Raw genomic sequence first — 26,862 nt, 5'->3', positions numbered from 1 at the left:
GAATGTCAGGGTGGCTGAGTCTATGCTGTATACTGAAAAAGCTGGAGAAACAATGTGAATTCGCTATTAATCCAGCAGGTGACATATTTTATCTCAAATTCAACAGTTAAATCTCAAGCAATTAGACCACTGACACCATTTGAAAAACTGATTCTGAATATGACTAAATATCCCCCCAAAATATGATCAATCCTGTACAAAATACTCACTGACTTAGCTATTGGACAAATGCTTGGTATTAAACAAAAATGGAAAAAAGGACCTAGGAATAGAAATTGAAGAAGCAGATAGGGACAATCTATGGACAAAAATACTCCCTAAAATCAACATCAACCCTCAATTAGAGAAAATTATTTTAAGTTAATGCATATATTGCATCTAATACATAGATTGAACCCTTGCCTGTGTTGATTAACAAATTAACTTTTCTTCTAGTAGCCTGATTACAGCAAAAAAACAAAACAAAACTGGAGGGGGTGGAAGATGAAAGCCAATTGTTTTGATTCTGTTTATATTTATATTATTTGTTCTTGAAAATTAATAAAATGTTTAAAAATCAACATTGAATCAGGAATGCTTACCAAATCACAGGCATATAGTGTGTGTGGGGGGGACCCTTCTGCAATTTGCATGAGCAGATGGCTTTCTGCCCTCTCGTTTCCTTCCTAGGAAATGAAAATTGTACAAGTTTCAAGTAGTCTAGTTAAGCACAATCAGTGTTTCAAGTAGCATGTGCTAAAATTAATATGGAGGGTAGGACTGGGACCCGTGATATATTTGGTAATTCAGAGAATGTTAATAAGGTTGGGTCTTATGCTGTATACTAACAACGCTTAAGGAAAATCAGCATCTGCCTGGGCCTGGGCCGGGCTTGGGCCACGAGGCGGAGGCGGAGGCACTCGGCAGAGCCTTAAAACTTTCCGGAGTGGCCGTGGCGCTTGGGGCAATGTGGCTGCTCCTGGGCTCGGTGGGTGAGTTGGCGCCGGACGCGCACCCACAGAAAGGGGGAAATGGGGGGCGGGAAAGAGCTCTGGCTCCCGAGGCTGGAGGGAGACCTGGGGGTAGGGGAAGCGAGCACGCTGTGGGGACGGACCTGCAGGAACCTCACACACCCCTCGCGTTCTTATATCCCCATCAGGCTGAGGGTTGACTTTGTTCTGACTTTTTTTTGCCCATAGGAACGCATTAATTAAATTTTAATGCATTCCTATGAGAAACCGCGCTTCGCAAGACAAAATTTTCGCAAGAGGAAACGACTCATAGAACGAATTAATTTCGTCTTGCGAGGTACCACTGTATTTTCCACTTCACTGAAAGCATCCCAGCATAGCAAAGTAAGATGAGAGCAAGGTGTTGGCTGTGCTTGCCTCCTCTATGTCTTGAGAACCTCTCTCACGATAACAGTCTCAATTATAAAACTCCCTCCACACAAAGCTCAGCAGACCAGTTCCGATTTTCTTTTCAGGGGGTGAGGGGAAGCGAAAACTTTTGATTGCAGTAGGTGTTGATGGGTAATACCTCATTTTTAATTGTAAATTGTGGCCTGATTTCAGACATGGTGTGTTGATAACAATCCGAGATTGCTTCTTATTCACTGTTTGCCGTTCACTTTGAGGTTTTTGCTCTTAGCTGCTTTTTATGTGGACGGGTTTTATTGTTGCTTTAAAAAGATAAGGGTGCGAACAAAATAAATGTTCATCTGCATATATGTTATAGGGTATGGCTAATGTGGTTTGAGTGGTTAGCATCCAGCGCCGGCAGGGGAATTTTGTACATTGACAGGTGATATGGATAACTGGCAAATGATGTGGGGCAATGTAAACTGATCAGGCATTCTGTTCATTTGTCTGCTCGTTATGCATAGTCTCTAAGTAGATTGTGTATGTTGCTCAGCAAAAAAAATGCAGAGTCCCCAAAATGGACACATGCTTTTAGACTGATGTTGTTTGTGTGCACTTAGAGAAGTGCAAAGTGAAGTTGTTTCTGCTTAGGTGCTTCTCTTCCCCCCCCCCCACCTCCAGCTCTTCGTATCAGCACTGCTTCATTAGTGTCAGATTAATTTCTGTTTGTATACACACCAGCGGGGGGTTTTCTGGGGGGACGCAGGGGGACCTATACCCCTAAACATTCTGCGGTGCCCCAATCAACCGACCGACATGCCAGCTGTCTCCACAGTAGCAGCGCAGACTGGAGTGCCATCATTCTCCCCCCCCCAACGGTGCCCGGGGAGGGGAGTCTGGGGCAGCCGTGGTAGAAGTGACGGCGCTCCTCCTCCTCTTCCTGGCCAGAGCCAGCCGGTGAGCACTTGCCCCTCCTCACTCAAGCCAACCCCACCGTGACCATCACTGGGGGCCTTCCTGTCCATACCTGCAAAGTTGCTGTCAGAAAAATAAGGGACCGGGCCGGAAATAGCAGACCGGAAGTAGCGCTGCCGCCATTTTGGAACTGGGCGGAGCATGCTGAGAAGTGACTTTTGATGCTGCTTTGCCCAGTTCCAAAATGGCCGCCGCGCCAGAAGTCGTACTGCAGCCATTTTGGAACTGGGCAGAGCAGCATCAAAAGTCGCTTCTGAGCATGCTCCGCCCAGTTCCAAAATGGCCACCGTGCCAGAATAAATCAGGAAAAAACGAAAAAATCCATTTTTTCAGCTAGGAACAGCTGGAAAAACGGGGATTTCCCGGGGAAAACAGGAGACTTGGCAGCTATGTTCCTGTCCTCTCAGCACCACTGCTGCCTTGAATCCCTCATCCGGGGGTTGAGGGGGAGGGGGAGGGAGGGGCAAGGGGGGAGGGGAGCATCCAAAATGAGAGTACCCCTAAACATTTTTTTTAGAAAAAAAGCATTGCACACCAGAGCATGCACACCAAATAATAATAATAATAATAATAATAATAATAATAATAATAATAATAATAATTTATTTGTATCCCACCCTCCGAGGCCGAGGCCAGGCTCAGAGCGGCTAACATCATAAAAACAACACAATATGCATAAAAACAGACCTCAATTAATTAAAATACATCTTAAAATTAATTCAGACAAGTTAAAATCTGGGCAGGTGGCAATTATCTGGTTGGAACTGAGAGTGGTTAATACTCACCAGGACCAACTGTTTCCACTGATCATACAAGGACCTGTGAGCGGGTTGGGGGCCTCCTTCGGGCTTGTTTTATACAAAGGAAAGTAAGTCAAACTGCATCCTGCCCAAAGGCCTGGCAGAACAGCTCTCCAGGCCCTGCAAAAATGTATCAAATCCCGCAGGGCCCTGGTCTCTTGTGGGAGAGTGTTCCACCGGGCCGGGGTCACGGCCAAAAAGGCCCTGGCTCTAGTCAAGGCCAATCTGATTTTCCTGGGGCCCGGGATCTTCAAGGCAGATGGGGGGGCCTGTCACACATGTCTGTAATGTCACATGCATGCGGCAAGCATCCTGAGCGCTGGCTTCTCCTCCTGCTGCCACAGCTGCCGAGGGAAAAAGTCCCAGCTCCTGCCTACATTGTGCCAAATACACTGACGGCTACGTCATAGCTGCCAAGTCTCCCGTATACCCCAGGAAACTCCCGTTTTTCCAGCTGTCCCCAGCCGAAAAAAACAGATTTTTTTGTTTTTCCCCGGTTTATTCTGGCACGGCGGCCATTTTGGAACTGGGCAGAGCATGCTCAGAAGCGACTTTTGATGCTGCTTTGCCCAGTTCCAAAATGGCTGCAGCGCGACTTCTGGTGTGGCGGCCATTTTGGAACAGGGCAGAGCAGCTTCAAAAGTAGCTTCTGAGCATGCTCCGCCCAGTTCCAAAATGGCGGCAGCGCTACTTCCGGTCTGCTACTTCCGGTCCAGTCCCTTATTTCTCAGGCCGGAACTTGGCAGCTATGGGCTACGTGCACTGAGTGCCAAGCGCCCTAAGAACTGCATGTACAGCTTCAGTAAGAGCCGGGGCATCTTTCCTTAACACTCGCACCCTAGATGGCGCCTCTGCACCAGAGGACATTGACAGGGTGGGAATGTCTTTCCTCTACGCATAGGAGTTCACACGTTATCTAGAGATATCCTAGGGATGACTTAAGGACTCCATACGGCATGAAGCTGGTTTGACAAACAGCACATTAAACAGTTGCATTTTATGTTTTTGTGTTTTTTTAAAAAAAAATACAAGATACATATGCACTTTGAATAACATCATGCAAACATGGGTGGAAAAGTCAGCCTCAGAAATGTAGCAAGTGCACAGCAAAGGGAAGTGTGAACACAGCTTTAAGGTAAAGGTAAAAGGACCCCTGAACATTAGGTCCAGTCACGGATGACTCTGGGGTTGCGGTGCCCATCTCGCTTTATTGGCCAAGGGAGCCGGCGTACAGCTGCCAGGTCATGTGGCCAGCATGACTAAGCCGCTTCTGGAGAACCAGAACAGCACACGGAAACGCCGTTTACCTTCCCGCCGGAGTGGTACCTATTTATTTACTTGCTTTCGAACTGCTAGGTTGGCAGGAGGAACACAGCTTTAGTCTTCGTCAAAGAAAAGACTTCACATGAAATGATTTGCACTCAGTCCTCTGCCCAGAAGCTAGCTGGAAGCCCCTGTGCCCAGATGTGATGTGACCATTCATTATGACTAGCCCTGGACAATAGTCGTGGCTTTAAGATAGTGCATGTTATCATGCATAAAGAGTTCTTTTAGTGAAGGGTTAGCTAGTCAAATGGGCTCTTCGAGGTGATGTTAATGGAGAGGTTCTTATGGTCCCCTGTTCCCATAGCAAATGAATGGACTGGAGTGGTAATTCAGCTTTATATGTTATACCGTAGTTAGAAATTGCTCAGTGTCGGAATATATGCTCAAAGCATTGACATGTTTTCAAGAATTATAATGGCCTCCTTCATTTAATAGGAACCATTATTCGAATGCTCTGCTTCACTTAATAGGGATCATTATTTTTTCCCTTTTTATCTGGAGTGTCTTCCACCATACAAAACACTTGTCATGAACTGTATATTGCTCCATGCTACGGCTGTTGATTGTCTCCAAAACTCATTTTATTCTGAAACCATTATCAAGTGCAATTAATTCTCTTGAAGCCCTGCACTTCCCCCTGTCAGCAGGAGGCTTCGTGGCATTGCATTAAATTCACCAATAGCTTCTCCAGAGCTGTAACATATATCTCTTTGAACATCTGGTGGTAGCTGCAGCAAGGAACCGTTTCATAGGAAATATTTCTTGGGCTTAGTAAATGAAATTTCTGCTGATGAGCTTCACTTTGTATAGGACTTCGGAATGTTCCATATTCACAGTATGCATGTAAATATGTCTGACTAAGGCTGTCAGCCAATTAAAAATTGTTTAATTCATTAATCTGTTCATTGATTAGCGTGTCAATTACGTTGAAATTTATGTGCATATAATCCAACTTGTGTGTACATGTTTGTGCAAGCATGCACACACACACACACACACACACACGTGTGTGTGTGTGTGTGTGTGTGTGTGTGTGTGTGTGTGTGTGCTTGCACACATATATCCTCTTTTTAGGAAAAGGCTCCCCAATATGTTTTCATTGAAATATTTACTACAGCATGCAAAAAGCCAGTAGTTAGAATCTTCTGGCCTCCACAGAATTGTCACTAACAAGTTTCCTGGTCAGTATTGCCCGAATCTGCCTTTGATTAATATTGATGTTTGCTAGCATTAATATCACTTTACAGACATAATGAGGCTATTGTTAATGAGGCTTAGCACTGCTAATTGCATAGCTGTCTTAATCTTCTCACAATAGACTTTTGATGCAACTCTTACAAACCCTTCACTCAGAATACATGCTGTCTTTTGGAAACACAGTGCATCCGTTTATATAAGAACTAGGAACGGCCGTCTATCTGTGCCTTTCATCTGGACAGGGCTTGTGCGAAACAGCCCTCGGCAGCAGCAGCAGGCTCAAAGGAAGAAGAAAAAAATCCAGAAGATTTAAAATATCCATATTTAAATGACATGCTTCAAGTGTTATTTCTCTGTCAAAACAGTTTTATCTCAGTGGCACCTTTGGGTTCCAGAAAAGTGAAGCAGAAATTTTGCTATGTTCTTGAAGGGTGGCAGAACTATCAGCGAAGTTCTTAATAACGTTCAGTTATTAAGCTAATAAGTGAATAGACAAATTAGAATATCTGCCTACACACACACACACACACACAGCGAATTGCCTTGTAATTCTGCAGAGTTTTATCCCAGCCCAAGGTTCTCCAGCTCTACATATATATTGTCTGAAATAACACATGATACATCAATGTGTTGTTTAAATAAATAAGTGCCATGGCACAAGTGGGCTCTGGTCCCCCTCCAGTCTGATGTTCACTTATGCAGGGTTGATTTAGAAGTTATTACTCAATTCTATCTGTGCGGAAGGAGCACAGGGTCACAATGGTCACCCCCAACTTCATAAACTCATGGTTTCTTAAGCCTGGGGTGAATGTCCAACCCTGGCCTATAATGCCTGGTTTTACTTTTGAAATAGCAGCTATGTGTGCAATGGGGACTGCTGTATGCAGGGGTGTGGGCAGTAAAATTACAAAGTAAAAGCTGCTCTCCCCCCCCCCCAAGATTCTCTTTTCCCGTGGGAAATGGCACCTTTTTAATTATTATTATTATTATTTAATGAATTTATATACCGCCCTATACCCAGAGGTCTCAGGGTGGTTTACATAAAAAAGATCACAGTATATAAAATAAAAATAAAAGCAATAACCCAATAATACACCCCCCCAAAAAAAGAGCCACATTTTAAAAGGTTATGGGATCTTGATCAGCTCAACCATTGGTTTGGTTAAAGAGGAATGTTTTTGCCTGGCGTCTAAAGGTGTATAATGAAGGCGCCAGGTGAACTTCCCTGGGGAGAGCATTCCACAGATGGGGAGCCACTGCAGAGAAGGCCCGTTCTCGTGTTGCCACCCTCCGGACCTCTCAAGGAGGCAGCACATGAAGGAGGGCCTCAGAAGATGATCTCAGGGTGATTTTCATGGGGACCTAGGATGCTTAGCAGGAAATGGTTAAATCATCTTTCTCACGTGTCTCAGTCCTGTTCCTTTCTCCCCTTGGTAGCTGTCGTTATACTAATATTATGAGTTGGGATGGGGGTGGGTGGGTAGGCTGTGTTCCAAGATCCTTCCAATCACTGGATTGGGCAAATATTAACATATAAGCCAGACTAACTTCCTGGTGAGGTGATCGCCTGGGTGATGAGCCATTAAGCGAACAAAGGAGGTGTCAGGCAGCAGGTAGATAGAAGGGCAAAAGCAGAGTTGAGAGAGATATGAGCTGGAAGCAAAGCAGCAAGCTGGGAACGAGGAGAGTCAGAGGGATGTTTGAATTCTGTTTGAATCTGTGGATAGCTCAGTTGGTTAGATCATGGTGCTGACACCACCAAGGTGGCAGGTTTGATCCCTGTATGGGACAGCTGCGTATTCCTGCATCACAAGGGGTTGGACTAGATGATCCTCAGGGTCCCTTCCAACTCTACCATTCTATGATTTAGAATAGAATCATAGAATCGTAGAGTTGGAAGAGACCACAAGGGCCATCCAGTCCAACCCCCTGCCGAGCAGGAAACACCATCAAAGCATTCTTGACATATGCCTGTCAAGCCTCTGCTTAAAGACCTCCAAAGAAGGAGACTCCACCACACTCCTTGGTAGCAAATTCCACTGCCGAACAGCTCTTACTGTCAAATTTGTATGATTTCATCCAAGGCTGTGGCGATGGGGGAAGCAAGGCCCTCTTGGGGTGTTAATGCTGCGAGCCCCTCCCACGTAGGCTCAGGTAGTAAATAGATGCAAATACAGTGGTACCTTAGTTTAAGAACAGTCCTGTTTATGAACGGTTCGGTTTAAGAACTCCGCAAAACCGGAAATAGTGTCCTGGTTTGCGAACTTTACCTCGGTCTAAGAACGTAATCCGAACGGTGGGAGGGCACCGGCAGCGGGAGGCCTCATTAGGGAAAGCGCGCCTCGATTTAAGAACAGTTTCGGTTTAAGAACAGACTTCTGGAACGGATTAAGTTCATAAACCAAGGTACCGCTGTAAACCCTATATCATAAAGATACCACAGTTTCTGCTGGGTCTAAAATGAGTTTTATGGTTAGTGTATACACACACACACACACACACACACACACACACACACACACACACAAATGTGCATATATATTTTAAAAAACACATCAGCATTGCATTCTGAAGTTACTCAGCCCAATAAACCTGGGGAATGGAAAAGCTTTCACCACCTCTCTAAATTCCATGAACAATCGATGCTAGTAAATTTACCAAAGCTAATAATGTCACCACTAGAGAGGCCATACTCCCCCGTCCTTGGTGGCCTAACCTTCAAGGGGCAAGACACTAAGGTATCCAGTGCTGTGTGCACAGAGTTCCATCCACAGAACTTTCCCTTCCTGGGAGGAGAGGAAAATTACTGCACTAGTCCAGTGCTGGTTCAGATCCCCATTTGGTAAGTTTTGTACATATGGAAGATGTCAATACAGAAGGTATTCTGCTTAGGACTGTGAGTCCAACAAACTCTGTGATATTCTACAAGGAAGCAAGCAAATTTATAGGAGAAGTGCCTTCTCCTCGTGGCTCTCTGCTTCGCTGTAGACCAAGTTAAGCATGAATCGTCCCCTTATGTGGCTTTGAAGAAAAACGGATCAATGTGATCAGTTTCTGTGCTTAATTCCTTGTTCCCTAACACCAAAGAAATGGACAAAAGCCCCTATGTTATCTCAGTGTAGTACGCAGAAACTGGACTCTGAATTTCCCTCAGAGCAAATGGCGCTAACTGTTGGCATGCCCTGTCTAAATGAGGACTCCACAGATGTTTTGCAACAAGAATGGTCCCTTGATTAGATTTTGAGGACAATGTGTCCTTTTCTTAATAACTCTTAGCGGCATCTTAATTGGTAAGCAAATGAATAAAAGATGTGCTTATTACTACTTAATTGACTTGTTTGCTTTCATTGCAACCACTGATATATTTTGGAGCAGCAAATAGGAGGTGCCATTCTTTGTGTTTAATGCAGCCTCTGGAATAATTTATCTTCAGCGGTAATCAAAAACTGCATCCATTTAAGGATCTGCTTTGCAGACATTCTTGTAATTTAAAGTGAGGAAGTAAAACCAAAGGGAGAGCTTCACACCTGTGCTTTGGGGGCTTATATTTTCAGAAAGCAGGGATGGACCGATCACTCTATTTCTTTGTCAATTTCTAGTCTGTGTCAAATGTGCATGCACTTAGCAATGAATTCATTCCATTCTGCATTAATCTGCAAAAGGATAACATGGTTGTCTATTACAGCAAAAGCAATTGGTAAAAATCTTACGAGTGTTGCATTCAGATGGCAGGTATAGATGTATTCAAATGCATGCAAATGATCAGTGGTCATTCGCAATAGCTGTAGAATTGGTGCGAACACTGTCATCCTAGTGTTGCTAAGTTAATTAATGCCTGTGGTGCGAATGTAATTCTTCATCTTTAATCCAGTTCAATGTCTTTGTTTCCCCTTCCTGCTGCCACTTCAGTGCCATCGCCTGCCTAGATATTGCTGTTCATCCTTCCTGGTCAGGTGATTGTGCAGTGAAATGGGATGATGTCGCCATGTTGCATAACCCACCAGATATAGCTACTTGGTGATGTTCATGAGGGCCACTGAGAGTGAGGACAATTCAATAGAGAAGAAAATGCTTTGAAAAGGACTGAGAGTAGTGGACTTCCATAAGAAACAGTGTTCCAATTCAGCTCTGAAAACATGCCAAACCTGAGTTGGTGTGATGTTTTCTCTCACCCTAAGAAAAATTCCAAATATTCATGTTGATGTCGCTATAGTAGTATCCCTTGCAAAATAAAACCAACCTGTTTCGGACAACCATCACACTCTGCAGAAGGAAGTAGTCAATTTTTAAGAGAGACATTGTTAAAACAAGTTTTTGTTTTCTACACACAATGGCTTTGTTATGAAATGATCCCTCTGTTTTACGTTTTGCTTGTTTCAGGCATCAAATACATGACAGACTATCAGAAATAAATAATACATACATATATACTGTGTTTCTCCAAAAATAAGACACCGTCTTATATTTCTTTTTCCTCAAAAAACCACGGCAGCTTATTTTCAGGGGGTGTCTTATTTTGAGTAAGATGTCTTATTTGAGTAAGATGTCTGAGTGGTTTGAGGGCGGGGTGTCCCAGCTGTGTATCGCTTGGTAACGAATTGATGGGTCTATTGACCGTAATAAAGATTGTTGTTGTTGTTGTTGTTAATTAAGTATGGTACAGTTTAACCTACAAGGTTAAACTGCCTATCACTATGGCTTATTTTCGGGGTATGGCTTATTTTCGGAGAAACACAGCACTAGACAGCTGGTTGGTGTAGTTTTCTAGTGAAAATCTCTAAACAATGTGTTTTAAATATGTCTAAACATATTTTTTTTCCTTTTACTTTCCAGGGAATTTGGCCGTTGGAAAGTAAATAACTTAGCCGTCGAGAGAAAGAATTTTCTTGGCTCCCCACTGCCTCTCGCCCCTGAATTTTTCCGGAACATAAGACTATTAGGACGTAGGCCGACCCTTCAGCAGATCACAGAAAACCTTATCAAGAAATATGGGACACACTTCTTGCTGTCTGCTACCCTGGGAGGTAAGGACACTCTCAAGAAGTGACTTGATCAGTATTCTACCTATCTATTTAAGCTTGTCAGCAAAAATGCATTAATTGTGAAAACAACAACCGCCTATGATGGGAAGAACATAATATACCCCATGGTGCATTTTTTTTTCAGTAATCTCCGTTATTTCTTTTAATTTAGGTTTTATAAATTCTGAAATATACTGGAAAAAAGAGGAAGGGGAAGAATATGCACACACACACGCACACACAATCACTTAATCCATCACATTCATATACAGTCTGAAATATAGAAACTCGTTTTAAAAAAATTCATCGTTTACAAAAAACATGGAAAAGTCGCCACTGAATGGCCAAAAGATTTTAAAGACTGAGTTATGAATTATGAGTTATGGTCTGACCAGTTTAGTGGAATCTTTCCTTCAATATTCACACAACCAATAAACCTTGTGAAGGAACAGAGTTCATTTTTAAACATATATCATTTGGTTGGGGTTAATTGCTGCTTGGATGGGTTAAAATCAAAAGGTCAAAAGTTTAGCTACCGTAATGATTGGAAGCCTTTTTAATATATATATGCTATATTAGAGTTTCCATGATAAGACAATTGTAATAAATCAGTTCACCTTCTTATTCCCTTCCCTTTCCTGCCTCTCATACCCCTGTCCCTTTGCTCGGCCATCTTCTTCATCACCATTTTCATTTCTGATGTTTGGTTGTTTAGTGTGTTACACAGTGTTGAGGCTCATGTTCTCAGATAAAGGATAGGATAAAGGAGTGTCAGTACTCTGCTCAAGTTGCAGATTTTTTATTTTTTTTAAAAAAAAACCACATGTTGGAACTGGAGAAATTTCAATCCATGTGTTGTGCCTACCCCTTTTTCTAGATGCATTTATTTATTTATTTTGGTTATCGTCTTCTTCTTCTTCTTTGGCGACTCCTCGTATCCGAGTAAGATTGCCGAGTAAGATTAAAACACGGTCTTAACAGTGAGTCCGTAAGTGACTGTGGAGGCCAGTTGTGTGGCAATGTCCCTCCCTCCCCATGAGAATAAAGACACACGGCACATCAGATAGATTTAAATGGGCGAAAAGGCCACAACTTTATTGGTTACGGATGTTGAGTGGTATTGGCTTAGGCATTGGATCCTAACCGTCTATGTTATGTCTGACTCCAACCTGTGTGTTGGATGTCCAGGAAGAGTTAACCACCAGTAAGGAGCCCCAGTGATGTACATCAACCGGAACTCCTCCTGTGATCACTGTTAGGGGCGTGCCTTATGGCCCTAACCTCCATAGGCTTAGGACCAGATCACGCCCCCGGAATCCTTTAAGGATTTATGCTTGCACAATGGAAATTTCACTCCTCTCCTCCCTCCCTCCCCCTGATTCTCCCACCCTCCCCAGATCTACTGTGGAGTATTGTGGTGAAAACCCTGAACCGATTTAGAGGTTGTTCTGGGTGAGGAGAACATTGGGGGGGGGGTTCCATTACGCAACCAGAAATCCTTGCCATAGTAGAATGAGTGGATTAACACTACTTTGGATTCAAGCCTTAACTTCGGAGGTGGATGTGAGGAATCCAAGATGGTGGCTGGTAGTAGTAGTAGTAGTAGTTAAGGCTAGTAGTAGCAGCATTATGTTATTTCTTCATTTTTAAAAGGATTTAAATCAGGCATCCCCAAACTGTGGCCCTCCAGATGTTTTGGACTACAATTCCCATCATCCCCGACCACTGGTCCTGTTAGCTAGGGATCATGGGAGTTGTAGGCCAAAACATCTGGAGGGCCACAGTTTGGGGATGCCTGATTTAAATAGTGGGAGGCAGCCCATCAATGGAAAATGGAAACAAAGGGTGACAATTTATTGTGGGCCTCTTGAACCCGTGCAGGATTGGCACAAAGTTAACAATGAGGGGGGGGAGTAACCCGCGCTGATTGCTGAACTATGCAGCCTAGAACTGAATATACATACCTGTTAAATATCTACTCCTCTGACGGTCTCTTCCCCAACACGAACCAACATACTTCCATTAAAGCTCCTGAGACTTGTAATCTTCTCTTCACTTAAATGCTATTCAGTAGATGGGAGCAGTGCAAGCCGAGCAGAACAGAGGTATCATTTTAATCAGAGAGGTTGCACACACCAATTCGAAATGGTCAGCTCCTGACACAGCATATTCCTGCTCTGCAGCTGCAAACCGAATAGTGTTTTTTATCAGCATTTTATGAAAGGGGGGGAGTCTGTAAGTTTTATACAATTGAACTGTCAGTCATGGTATGCTGGGAACACAGATAGATTTTTGTGTGTGTGCGTAAGCACCCTCACTTCAGTGAGATTTTGGTCTATCTGCTTTTTTCTTTCCTTCTTTCTTTAAAAAAGGAGGGGGAGGGGGAGAAGTTATGATGGGGCTTAACATATTGTTATCTTAAGTGACAAAAGGAAACTATATCTGGAAAAGACCTTTACAAAACGAATGCTGCAGCAAGATGTTATAGAACTCAAGCACCTGCCAGAGGAGAAAAAGACTGACTGTCATTTTCATAATATACAGTTGAGGCTTCACTTTCAGAAAAATGAATTAAAGACATTCTTTGCAGGAATCAAAGGTGTTCGACAAGATTGTCCGGCGGGAAGGCTACACAATCACAGGCATTATCTTTAATATAATCACCCACCAAGGGATAAAACAGTTTCCCTCAATTGTCACTCTTTGGAGATTTCCTGGGTGGGCAATTCTGAGCACTAATTATCTTCCCCGCTGCATAATTCCTATTCCTTTTTCTCCAGATCTCTCTGCTGGATTATTTCCCCCTCCCATTCAACCTATTATCAAATAGATGGTATACAGCCCCCTCCCCTTGTAAATTTCTTAATGTTGCACACAATGACATCGCTTTTGAAAACAGCATGTATGAATTTAGGTATGCCGTTTCCGTTGATGCTAATGGGAGCCGTGTGGATAGAGCTTTATCTGCACTCGCTTGAATATTTTTATCTCCCTGAGGCCATGGTCACAAAAGGAAATGTTGTGTTCCACAGTAGCCTAAAAAACTTGTGAGTGGGATGGTCTTCCCAGAACCACCTGTTGCTGCCATTTAATTGATGTTTGAGAACTTCTACTATTCTTCTTCTTTGGCGATTACTCGTAGCCGAGTAAGATTGTCTTCCATAAACACGGTTTTAACAATGAGTCCGTAAGTGACTGTGGAGGCCAATTCTGTACCCACACGTCCTTCCACAGTGGGGGCATTGGCTCCCAGGCGGGAGCTGATCATGGTGTGGATTTGCCAAGCATGCCTTCCTCTTAGCACGTTTCTCCCTTGCATTCTGAGTTTGAGTGTCTTCAAAGTCCATGGCACCTTTAGTAAAGGCTGTTCTCCTCACAGGCCAGTGTTTCCCAGTTGTCAGTGTTTATACAGTACTACATTTTTTTAGATTTGCCTTGAGACAGTCCTTAAACCTCTTTTGTTGACCACCAGCATTATGCTTTCCATTTTTAAGTTCGGAATAGAGTAGTTGCTTTGGAAGACGATCATCAGGCATCCGCACAACATGGCCAGTCCAACGAAGCTGATGTTGAAAAATCATTGCTTCAACACTGGTGATCTTTGCTTCATCCAGTACACTGATATTAGTTCATTAGTCTTCCCAAGTGGTGTAAAAATTTTCAGAGACACCGTTGATGGAATCTTTCAAGGAGTTGGAGATGGCATTTGTAAGTGGTCCATGTTTCACAAGCATACAGTAAGGTTAGTAGTACAATAGCTTTGTAAACAAGCATATTGGTTTCCCTGTGAATGTCCTGGTACTCAAACACTCTGCACTTCAATCAGGAGAAAGCTGCACTCGCAGAGCTCAGGCGGTGCTGGATTTCAGCATCAATGTTGACCCTTGTGGAAAGATAACTGCCTAAGTAGGAGAAGTGATTGACATTTTCCAATGTTACACCATTGAGTTGGATTTGTGGCACTGCAGAGGGGTTATTTTGTGCTTGTTGGTGCAGCACTTTGGTTTTTTGGATGTTGAGCGATAGGCCAAGTTTTTTGTAAGCTTCTGCAAAGATATTTAGGATGGTTTGGAGGTCATCCTCTGAGCATGCACCCACTACGTTGTCATCAGCATACTGAAGCTCTATGACGGAAGTTACAGCAACCCTACTCTTTGCTTTCAGCCTGCTCAGATTGATGAGTTTTCCTTCTGTTTGATACTTGATTTCTACCCCAGTGGGGAGTTTCCCTTCGACAACGTGTAGGATCATGGCAATGAAAATAAAAGCAACTGTCCAGAAATGGGCAGTGTAAAGTCTTATTGCTCAGAGCCAATCTAAACTTGTCATATGGTATTATTCATCCACTGTAGGTTTGTGTTTCGGTGTTCCATTTGTATTGTATTGTATTGTATTGTATTGATTAATTGATTGATTGCTTAAATTTCTATGCTCTTTTTCATTCAAGTGAACCCCAAAACACATTTACTTTTTGGAACAAAATTAAAAAATTCCTTCCAGTAGCACCTTAGAGACCAACTAAGTTTGCCATTGGTATGAGCTTTCGTGTGCATGCACACTTCTTCGGATAAACTGAAACAGAAGTCACCAGATCCTTATATACTTTATGGAGGTACTGTTTACCATGGGGGTCGAAAGCTCAGCTTGGGGGACAATTGTGGCCCTCCAAGCCTCTCCCCAGATCACACCTCTCACCAACCCCCTTTGCTCTGCACACTCCTCAGATAGTTTTGCCAGGCTTCAACATGCCCTTCAACTGTGATAATGTCTCTTGCTTGCCCCAGTGGAGGATTGAAAGCTGTGGGCAAGCAGTGGGGTAGAAACCTCTGACTTTTACGCAGATGGAACACACCACTGTGCAAAGGTAGAGTCACTTCTATTATGTCACCCACTTTTGCCTCTGGACTCACTCACTGCTGTTACGTAAGGTTACCCTCAGTCTTAAAAAAGTTTACAATGATGAAGAGTCAGCTTGTCATTGGCATAAATGCTATCCGTTTTAATGGAATGAGATTGCAGTACCTTCCACCAGCCCCCTCTAGCTGGTATGGGGTATGGAAGGAGAAAGCAGGGTCTCCCCATAGAGGAGAACATGGGTTGCAGAAGGGTTAAGAAGACATCCCAGGGTTGGAGAGGCGGGTCAGTTTGGATGGCCACATGTGTGATTGGTGGGTGTGCTATTGCTGGGGAAATTTGCATGTAGCAAATGATTGATTGACAGCCTTATCCTATATATGCTTAGCGAGCAGCTTTCAGTTCCACTATTGCTAATCGCAACGAATCTCCCACCCGCCCTCCTCTAATTTTAGGTATTCTTGCATTGACCTTGCTGCGCCTCTCATGGGGTCGCCTGTTTTGGATCAGGAGCCTGGTAGGAATTTTGCCACTTGGCCGATTGGCTGGTGCCAGGTGGTTTTTGCCTACTACGCTGCGATAAGTCACAACTTGTAAGGTTAGCAGTTAGGCATTGGTTCAAATTGGATGGTGGAGGGGTGCGGATTTTGGTTGGGCCTGCCCCTCATGGTTGCTGCTGTCTTTAGGGGTATTCCTTTAAAGGAATCCTGGGGCTCTACATGTTTGTCCGTTTATCCCCGTTAGGGGCCAGGGGAGCATCGGAGGGATGAGGTCAAGGGCGTGGGCCCCTGCCCCGATCTCTCCCAGAGGGTGCTCACCTACTGGCTCCCCTGCTAGGCTAGTGGGAGTCGGATCTGTCCCAGGCGGGGGACAGATGGCAAGAACCAATGCCTAAGCAACCACTCTCATTCAGTTGTATTTTAAAAAGTTGTGGCCAAATTAATGCCCAAAACCTTAAACTTAAAATATTGTTACAGGTAGGTAGCCGTGTTGGTCTGAGTCAAAACAAAATACAGTGGTGCCTCGCTTAACGAATGCCCTGCTTAACGCAATTTCCGCTTAATGAAATGATTTTTCAAGCGGAGGTTGCCTCACTAGACGAATTCGTTTTATGAAAAATTCGTCTAAGAAATCGCGGTTTCCCATAGGAATGCATTGAAATTCAATTAATGCGCTCCTATGGGCAAAAAAAAATTCAAAAAAAATTCAATGCATTCCTATGGGATTCACTAGACAAATTTTTCGTTATAAGAAAAGACCCGTGGAACGAATTAAATTCGTCTAGTGAGGCACCACTGCAAAAAAATTCTTTCAGTAGCACCTTAAAGACCAACTAAGTTTTTATTTTGGTATGAGCTTTCGTGTGCATGCATACTTCCTCTGATGAAGTGTGCATGCACACGAAAGCTCATACCAAAATAATAACTTAGTTGGTCTTTAAGGTGCTACTGAAGGAATTTTTTTATTTAAAATATTGTGTGAAGTGTGAGTTATTGGGGGGGATGTCTTGGAACCTCGGCACGCAACTATTCCTGCACAGTGTGCTTATGGAATCCCCCTTCGGCCATTCTATTTATGATTATGGAGAACACAAGAGTGAGAAGTGTAGTTACAGCCCTGGAGTCTGCATATGGAACTCAAACATCTGAAGAGAGGGGACCTTCCCATGTGTAGGCTGCATGCAATATTGAGCTCGGAGACTGGGGATCAAGCGCTGCAGGGAAGTCTGTCTGCAGCAAGGCTCCCTTCCTCCTTCCCTTCGAAGGTTTGTGTTATATGCATGCACAACAGGGGAGTGGCTACTTTATGCACCAAGTTCGCCTTCACAGTCTTAACACCTCAGTAGGCTTTGAGTCACATGGTTTCATTGCCATAGTAGGCGACGGGAACAAGCTCAGTGTGCATATATACCATCCTGGGAATTGCTACACACTTATTACCCTGATAGTGGCTAATATATATTGCTAGCTGCTTTCCCAAAATAGTCCATCATTCTTCACATGCCATCTAACTGGAGCGCTGCATGGTTTTAAAATGGAAGGTTTATGTTCCTTTCATTACTAATAAGACGAGAAAATTGGAAGGTAGGCTTTTTGAATATGTCTACAGTGCAAAATATGTCTAGAGGCAGAAAACAGCTCCAAGTGTTTTAATCATAGGGACATCTATTATTACACATTATAAAAATACATGTTCCCAAGTCATATTTATGTATATTTAACTAAAGCTGTTACAGTATTATTCTAATGCCTCTTATACACATTTTGTGATTTGCATTTCTATTTAAATCGTTCCTGAAGTTGCTCCTAAGACCCATGCTGATTTAATTCATTATTGCAGCCTGCCATTTCCTAACTATTGTGCAGCTTCTTCCTCGTTGAAGTAGCCACAACAGGATTCTATACCAATGCTAATTAAAAACAGCAAATCCCTCTTTGGCGGCACTTTTGTTGTAGGAGTGAATTGGGCGATGTGACATCACATCATTTCCTTGTGCATTTCCCTGCCTCAGCCTTCATCCCTCCACACAAATCGGGTTCTCCTCCCAGAGAGCATGTGTTGCAGTGAGGTCACCGCAACTGACTCTCTGTTGCTGGGGTGGGTAAGTTTAGATTACCACAGCTACCCGATTGGTCCCTTGGAAGCATGGGACCTGTTCCGGCCAATGGGGTTGCAGAAATTGCATTGAGATTCTTCTGTTTCGCTTCGTCCACCGGATTACCCACCCACCCTCCCTATACTTAGGATCTGTGTTGACCTTGCTATACCGTCGTGGGTCATCTGCTTTGGGGGCAGGGGCCCAGTAGGAATTTTCCCCACTTGGCTGATTGGCTGGTGCCTTTTGGGTTTTGCCTACCATGTAGCAAATTGTCACAACTTTGTAAGGTTTGCAGTTGGGCATTGGTTAATGTGTGTGGAGGGGACAAGGTGTGGCTGTGACCTGTCCCTCCAATGGTTGCTGTGTATGTATTCCATTAAAGGAATCCAGTGGCTCACCATGCATTTGTCTGACCCCTGAAAGGGGGATAGGGCAGTGCAAGAGCCCCTGGGAGCATTCTGGGTGTGATTTTAGGGATTTGCACCCATCCCAATCAATCTCCCGGGGTGCTCACCTTGACTGACCTCTGCAACTGGCAGTTGTCAGTTCTGTTCCTGTCCTGGATAGTCTGTGACAGGTTCAGATAGTCTGAAACAATGCCTAAGCAAACCAATCACAGCTTGTAATCAATAAAGTTGTGCCCATAATTATGCCAAACCTCAAACTAAAATTTGAGTCATGTGTGAATTTATTTCTAGGCAGTTTTGGTGATCTTAACACGTCATTAAGATGATGTCATAGCCCATGCCTCACTACTGCATATTATGGCCTAGAAAAAATATTGTATACTTGTGAAGAATTAAGTCTAGACTCAGGAACAGAACTCAGGAATAGCGTGCACATTTCAGGTTTAGCAAAGACATTGGAAAATACTATGCAAAGGTCCGTCTAGAGCAGGCATCCCCAAACTTCGGCCCTCCAGATGTTTTTGGACTACAATTCCCATCTTCCCCAACCACTGGTCCTGTTAGCTAGGGATCATGGGAGTTGTAGGCCAAAACATCTGGAGGGAGGGCCGCAGTTTGGGGATGCCTGGTCTAGAGTATGAATGTCAATCTTTGCCCAGTGATGAATATCTGTCCAAGACAAGGACATTACTGGAGTAAAGGCCCCATAAACCCATGAACCAATTATGGGATTACACAGGACTTTGGGGTTTTGTTTTCTCCCTGGTGAGCTGGAAAGAAAAAATTATTTGTACACACTTCCATTTTGCTTGTGGCAGCTGAGGCAGGACTGCCTCTAGAACTTTTGCAGATGTTTCTTACAGCATGTAGGACTCACAGCTGTGTGGTTATAGTGCTGCATAATCTTTTTCCGCCCTCCCTCCTTTTGCTACACACTGTGATTAATCCTTTTTGAGTCCTTAAGACTCACCACCTTGAATAGTATTCCAAATCACGTCCATTTGTTAGCTAATGTTTAGATCGTCTTCTAAGCCTATTTCACGCCTGTGGACTGCGGCTGGCAAGAAAAGATTCATCCATGTGTCAAGTGTGGCAGAAGCGTCTATTTGCAATTGTAAATTAAGTGTTTGTTTGCAAGAATTAATCTCCAGTTTTCTCCCACGTTAATCCTCGTGTTAACTATATCATCGTTTTATCTTTTGTGCTTGAGGATCGGTCACTGCCTTATTTCCCCTCGTACACAACGTAATTGGGACGCAATGGGAATAACAAGAGAGAGAGAGGACCTCTTCTCTGAATTTTGCGGTGCGCTTCTCCAACCAAAGAATGTTCACAAAACTGTATTCTAGGCATTATAGCAGGCATCTCCAAACTGCGGCCCTCCAGATGTTTTGGCCTACAACTCCCATGATCCCTAGCTAACAGGACCAGTGGTCGGGGAAGATGGGAATTGTAGTCCAAAACATCTGGAGGGTCCCTGCATTATAGGGACCGAAATTCCAAAAAAGATGATTAAGTTGTTTATGTACAGCAGTTAGGGGACGTGGGTGGTGTTGTGGTCTAAACTACTGAGCCTCTTGGGCTTGCCGATTGGAAGGTTTGAATCCCCATGATGGAGTGAGCTCCCGTTGCTCTGTCCCAGCTCCTGCCAACCTAGCAGTTCAAAAGCATGCTAGTGCAAGTAGATAAATAGGTACTGCTGTGGCAGGAAGGTAAATGGCATTTCCGCGTGCTCTGGCTTCCGTCACAGTGTTCCATGGTGAAGCAGTTTAGCCATGCTGGCCACATGACCCGGAAAACTATCTGTAGACAAACACCGGCTCCCTCGGCCTCAAAGCGAGATGAGCGCTGCAACCCCAGCCTTTGACTGGACTTAACCGTCCAGGGGCCCTTTAGATTTTTTCCTTTTTACAGCAGCTAGGATTCTTCATGCACAAAAACGGAAAGATTAAGGCGTTCCCTCCAAAGAAGAATGGATAAGTAGAGTTATGGACAATGCTGAATCAGCAAAGCTAACCACTAGAATAAGAGAATGATGATTGCTTTATGGAAGATGGAAGCCTTTTTCAGACTGTTTAAAGAAATATTATACTATGGTGAATTCGCGAGCAGGATTTGAACTATGAGCAACAGAAGGCATTAGAGCTTATTGTATTATTGTTAAGATTTAAGAGAGGGAAGATAAGGTGCAGCAAGGGGTAGAAATAATAATAATAAAAACACCATGGAAAATGGGACAGGAAATGGACAAAACATTAGAAAAATATATTGTGTATTGGAATGTTTATGCAATTTTTTTTGGAAATGTAATAAAACATGCCTTTAAAAAGAATATTTACAAAACTGCACATTAGGGAATTGTGTACATAAAATGAATATATTAATGAAAAGAACATACAAAAACATTTTATTGGGTGAAAATGCTTTCAAAAATGTGCGCATAAGTCAAAATTGCATGCAAACACATATATTGGGAGAAATTCATGGGGAAATGCTGGTGAAGATTCACAACTTTTAAAAAAGAAATGCAAATTCCTGTAGAATTGTGAAGAACTGAATTTAACATTAGGGGGAAAATGAGAAACTTAGAGAACAAAAAAATCAACAACCCAGCCATCTCTAGTTATGTAATCATCATCATCATCATGGCAACTTTAACTATAATGTTGTTATATCGCTTATGCAGGAGAGGAGTCACTCACCATTTTTGTGGACAAGCGGAAGCTGAGTAAGAGATCGGAAGCAAGTGATCCCAGCATTAACAGTACCACAGTGACACTAGAAACATTACACCAACTGGCAGCCTCCTACTTCATTGACCGGGACAGCACCCTGAGAAGACTTCACCATATTCAGATTGCCTCCACCGCCATAAAGGTATATAAATGTTCTCTGGAACCACGTGAGAAAAACTTTTGTTATTTTCTTGTAATACATTTCTTTGATCTTGTTGGTTCTCCAAACGGCTCTGCAATATAAGTGTGGCAAGTCCAGATTACAGGTGAGGATTTATGGGCCAGGACCTTGTGCACACACCCAGGCTTGCTCCAGATCTGTTAATATTTCTTCTGCTAACTCCGACTCCTCGTGGAGCCTGCTCCAGGGAGTCCTCTGCTATCTCTTGTGGTGTTCAGAGAGCATATTGGGGGAAAGAGGCCTCAGAAGTCCCAGAGCTCTCACAGTATTTTGCCTCCACCACCCAGGGATATGCAAAGGCCACCTGATGAATCCTTAAGCAGGTTCCAAGTTCTACTGAGGTGATAAACTCATGTCTGGACTGTACCACTTCTGAGTAAATGCAGGGGTTCACATGAGTGAATGCTTCTCAGTATAAAAGTACACCCTAAACATGCATTCAGTTATATGAATCCCCACCTACACTCTGAATGTAGTACAATCCAGAGACATAAACTTGCCAGTTCGTTGAGAATTTGAGATAAGATTTGAACCCAAATCTGTTTAACACTCTGGCTCTCTGTAAAACATATCCTTCATTATTTTTTTTATTCTTATAGCTGAATCATATACTGAGGGCCAAACTAGGCAAGACACCAATCACTTTGTAATTGTGTTAGTGGCTTTAAAAAAAAATAAGTATATTGCAAGTACAGGGACCCTGATTGTGGGGGGTATGTTTCTTTTGACATGTTGTGCCCCACCCAGCACAGTCCCAGTTCGTGTCAGGCCACCTGCATCTCCTATTTGAATTGTTAGCGAGTGTCACGGTCCAGTCAGCGGGAGGTAGCAGTCCCGACTGAGGACGTCAGGACCGGGGGCAAGATGGCGGTGTAGAAGCAGGAACGAGAGTCCAGGTGGCACAGGGCTGAGGGTCAAGCAGCAGGGAGTCACGAAGTCAAGGAACCAAAGGTCGGGAAGCAGAGTATCACAAAGGCAAGGGTCTGAGGGTCGAGGAGCAAGGCGCCATGAAAGCGAGGGTCCGAGGATTGAGAAGCAAAGAGCAAGAGGCCAGACACAATGAGGCAGGGATCGCGTTGCTGTGGCAAAGAGCTGAAGGGAAATGCTGAGCTTATATCCCTCCCCGGCTCTTGCCACCAGGTGCAGTGAGTTACCAAGTGGCCTCACCTGAGCAGCCGCGCCTTGCTTCTCCAGAACAAGCTGAGGAGGGCCCTAGTCCTGCAAAGCCTTATGGGTCCCAGGGCCTGGCTCCTGCCCATACTCCTGATAGTGGGGTGTGTGAGAGCTCCCAAACTGTAGGCATGGGCCTCTCAGTCTGGACTGGGATCACAGCAGGGAGCAAAATTGTTCAAAGCCCCCAGGGCAGCATCCCAATCTGGATTGGGGCCTCCTTGCCGTTTACTTTTTAGAAAGTTAATCATACAATTGGTAATTATGTGGTTGGTGTCTCATCTTAGTTGGTCCTATGGTTCCATCATCAGGGCTTAGCTAAAACCTTTGCCATGGAAGAGAATTTTAAGAGACAGATAGCGGTGAGTGCATTATTTCTTCCATTATCACGGAACCGCTTGGCACCTCCATTCTGTAGCAAGAAGGGTGTTTGTTTGCATGTACGAGGTGCAGAACAGGGTTGTGTATGCTATGTCCAAGTTTTTCTATCACTGTAGAACAGGCATCCCCAAACTTCGGCCCTCCAGATGTTTTGGACTACAATTCCCATCTTCCCCGACCACTGGTCCTGTTAGCTAGGGATCATGGGAGTTGTAGGCCAAAACATCTGGAGGGACGCAGTTTGGGGGTGCCTGCTGTAGAACCTCCTAATTCCTCATGAGATCAGGCTGGCAGGTGTCCTTTCCATGAGAAAACATCAAGTTGAGAGACAGGAATGTCTTACAATTTAAAAAAAACTAGCGGTTTGCTTGTTGTATTGATTAGAGCTGCTGAGCTGAGACTTTGAGATCAGGTTGCATGCACAGGTTAGATGTCTACTGATAAATTTGGATGAAGCAAGATTGCCAAGGTGCAATCTCGGTGCCATTTTACACAACCCACAGAGGCTCACCCTGACTTGCCATTGAGTTTACACACTGCAGCCCGTCATGGCTTGCTGATGAGTGTCCCAGTATGGTACATTTTATTTATTTTTAAGGAGTAAATCTAAAACAGGGGTGGCAATCACCAAATGTTCTTGAACTACAACACACATCATCCCCAGGGAGTATGTCAGGAATAATGGGATTTGCAGTCCCGGCAATATCTGTAGGGCAGCAGATTGACTGTCCCAGATCAAAAACATTTTAGGGATGAAACAAGAAGAATGAAATGTGTGAAACAGCCCTCAAGTGCAAGTGTTTATGGCTCCTGCTTCTGTCCTGTTTAGATTTCCTAACCAGCTATGTGTAGGTCAATAAACCAAGACTCTGTGGTGGATAGTCTAAGGCAGTGTTTCCCAACCTTGTGCCTCCAGCTGTTTTCGGACTACAATTCCCATCATTCCTGTCCACTGGTCTTGCTAGCTAGGGATGATGGGAGTTGTAGTCCCAAAACATCTGGAGGCACAAGGTTGGGAAACACTGGTCTAAGGTTTTCTGCTATTGTTGTTATTTACTTTACAATATATATAAAGCTATCAGCTTTGCTGGCTAAAAACAATGCATTTCAAAACTGAGGCTTTATGCACAAGTAATAGCTGCTTTGAGTTTCTTGATTATAATAGTGGAAGATGCTTTGAAAGGAGAGTTGGGTTGTTGTTTTTACATTTTTCGATTATGAATATTTCAGAACTTTGCATTCTATTTTTACCTTCTTACAACTAGCGTCTAATTTATGCCATCATTATCATCACCTAAAACTGAGCCACCAAAAACTTGTCACACAGCTGTAGCTTAATTCTGTCAACATCCTCACTTTTGCTATGTATACAAATAAAAAGGGCCAGTACACACACACACACTGCTTGATTACTCAACACTTGATGACTTGCAGCCAAATCGTTGAGCTGCCATTGTTGTAAAATGTTGTGTCTGAGGTGAGGTGAAGTGATGCAGGCATTTTTTTTCCCTTTGGTGGTTCACCTGTGAGTATGAAACATTCAGGAAGGCCAATTTGCAATCAAGTGGTGGGCAGGCATGTTTGAAGCTGCCCCAAGTTTAAATTGTAAACAGTTTAGCTTTTTCAGATAGAGGCAGTATAAATTTATACACAGCTGCTGGTGTAGGAAGCATTTGTGTAGAATGGCAGTTGATGGGGTGCCAACATAATGGATTGGAGCTGCTTTGACACAGCATGATGCAGCTATGATATGGCTCCTGTAGTCGTCTGCATGTTTTGCAGAGAGGTCAACAATCACACCAGAGTCCAGATTCTAGCTACAGTTCACAGGTTCAACTGCGGGCAAGTTGGACAGATGGATCCTTTTTCCAACGCTTGTGCACAAATTGCTACAGTCCTGGGAACCATTCCAGGAGCCATCTCTTAAAGAATGGCATTGCCAAAGCTTGTAGGTTCCATTGTGGTCAATTAACTTTGTTGTCTTGTAATGCGCAGTTGATGTACAAGGCAAGAACCGTACCCTCCCACATTTCCTCTCTGGGTTGTAGCAGTAAATGAGCCTGGTTTAGGTAGGCATGTCTTCTGAGACCATTACAATCAAACAGGAACTGTACCCCTCCCTAGGCATTCATGAAACTCGGTGAATTAATACATGATGGGGGTGCAGGGAAAGCATACAAGCTCCATCACCCCTGGTTCATGGGGAATCAGGATGTTGCATCATGTTGGGTGCCTACAAAAGGAGTAGGTGGACATTCCAGTGGGCGTCTCTTGCTGCAAGAGTGTCCAGGACCCATCATTCTAAATGCTTATCATTTAGACAAAGCTTGGTGCTGATGCACAGAATGAATCACTTGCTGAGATTCCTCAGATGGCCAGTTTAAGGCTTACTGCTCATCAAGTTCTGTTACCGGGTGGCACTGTGGTCTAAACCACTGTGAGCCTCTTGGGCTTGCTTATCGGAAGGTCAGCAGTTTGAATCCCCGCAACAGGGTCAGCTCCCGTTGTTTTGTCCCAACTCCTGCCAACCTACCAGTTTGAAAACATGCCAGTGCAGGTAAGATAAATAGGTACTGCTGCAGCGGGAAGGTAAATGGCATTTCCATGTGCTCTGGTTTCCGTCATTGTGTTCTGTTGCGCCAGAAGTGGTTTAGTCATGCTGGCCACATGACCAAAAAACTGTCTGTGGACAAACGCCGGCTCCCTCGGCCTGAAAGCAAGATGAGCGCCACAACCCCAGTCGCCTTTGACTGGACTTAACCGTCCAGGGGTCCTTTACCTTTACCTTTTACCTTACCGTGGACAAATCTGTTGTGGGCTATGGCATGTTGCACATGGGATGACTTCTCCTCCCAAATGTGTGCATGTGACATGAAGTCTGTAGCCATAACCACCTTGCCTGAGATACCTTATTAGGCCTTCCAATGTATGCATCGCTCTGTTTTGAAGTGGTTGCATTTGTTTTGTAAATCAATGGATATTGTGCCTGAGGGGCTTCACTAGCAACATGCCAGAAGCCTGAGGCCTATATTCAGTTTATGCACTCATTTACAAGAACAGACAACCTGCCATGTTGGAAACATGAAAGAGCTAACATTGTTAGGCTTCTGTGCCCAATGTGAAAGCTTTCAGGCAGAGGGAAATGTTTCTGTTATAGGGGAGATTTTTCTTTCGCTAATGGCATTTTAAATTATTATTTTTTGCACCTCTACATCTCATTGTTTTGTCTTGTTGATTAAGCTGTAGTATTTTGTGCCAGACATGGCCTTCAGTTTATTTGTTTTAAGGGAGTACAGTGGACGTTCGGGTTGTGAACGTGCATAGCTGCCAAGTCTCCCGTTTTCCCCGGGAAATCCCTGTTTTTCCAGCTGTTCCTAGCTGAAAAAACAGATTTTTTGTTTTTTCCCGGTTTATTATTCTGGCGCGGTGGCCATTTTGGAACTGGGCAAAGCAGCATCAAAAGTCACTTCTGAGCATGCTCCACCGAGTTCCAAAATGGCGGCAGCGCTACTTCCGGTCTCCTATTTCCGGCCCGGTCCCTTATTTCTCTGACAGCAACTTGGTAGGTATGAACGTGATCCGTGTGGGATGCACGTTCACAACCCGCAGCGTTTGCAACCCGCGTCTGCGCATGTGGAGGTTGTGATTCGGCGCTTCTGCGCATGCGCAAAGTGTGATTTGACGCTTCTGCGCATGCGCGCACACCAAACCCGGAATTAACCCTTTCCGGTACTTCTGGACTTGGCGCGGAGCGGAGCCTGAAAAGACATAAACCCGCAGCAGACGTAACATGAGATATGACTGTATTGAGAAAATTTTCAACTTTGCATCCTACATGTCTGTCCATTTAGCACAATTATCCTTTGTTACTTTCTG

General features: G+C 43.9%; 1 protein-coding gene across 2 annotated transcripts in view; it reads left to right on the top strand.

The window, feature by feature from the left end:
- BRINP3 (BMP/retinoic acid inducible neural specific 3) overlaps positions 1 to 26,862 on the top strand; it is a 247,591-nt gene that overhangs the window by 126,746 nt on the left and 93,983 nt on the right. For both annotated transcript variants that reach the window (XM_088673731.1, XM_035123029.3), the window contains exons 3-4: positions 10,472 to 10,662; positions 21,206 to 21,396. In XM_088673731.1, coding sequence (XP_088529857.1) covers positions 10,472 to 10,662; positions 21,206 to 21,396 — 382 coding nt within the window. The remainder of the gene's footprint in view (positions 1 to 10,471; positions 10,663 to 21,205; positions 21,397 to 26,862) is intronic.

Source organism: Zootoca vivipara, chromosome 7 (genome assembly GCF_965207765.1).
Source record: "Zootoca vivipara chromosome 7, rZooViv2.hap1.1, whole genome shotgun sequence".
In the NCBI taxonomy this organism is placed as follows: domain Eukaryota; kingdom Metazoa; phylum Chordata; class Lepidosauria; order Squamata; family Lacertidae; genus Zootoca; species Zootoca vivipara.
The sequence above is the reverse complement of the archived record's forward strand: the minus strand, read 5'-3'. Positions and strand labels throughout refer to the sequence as shown.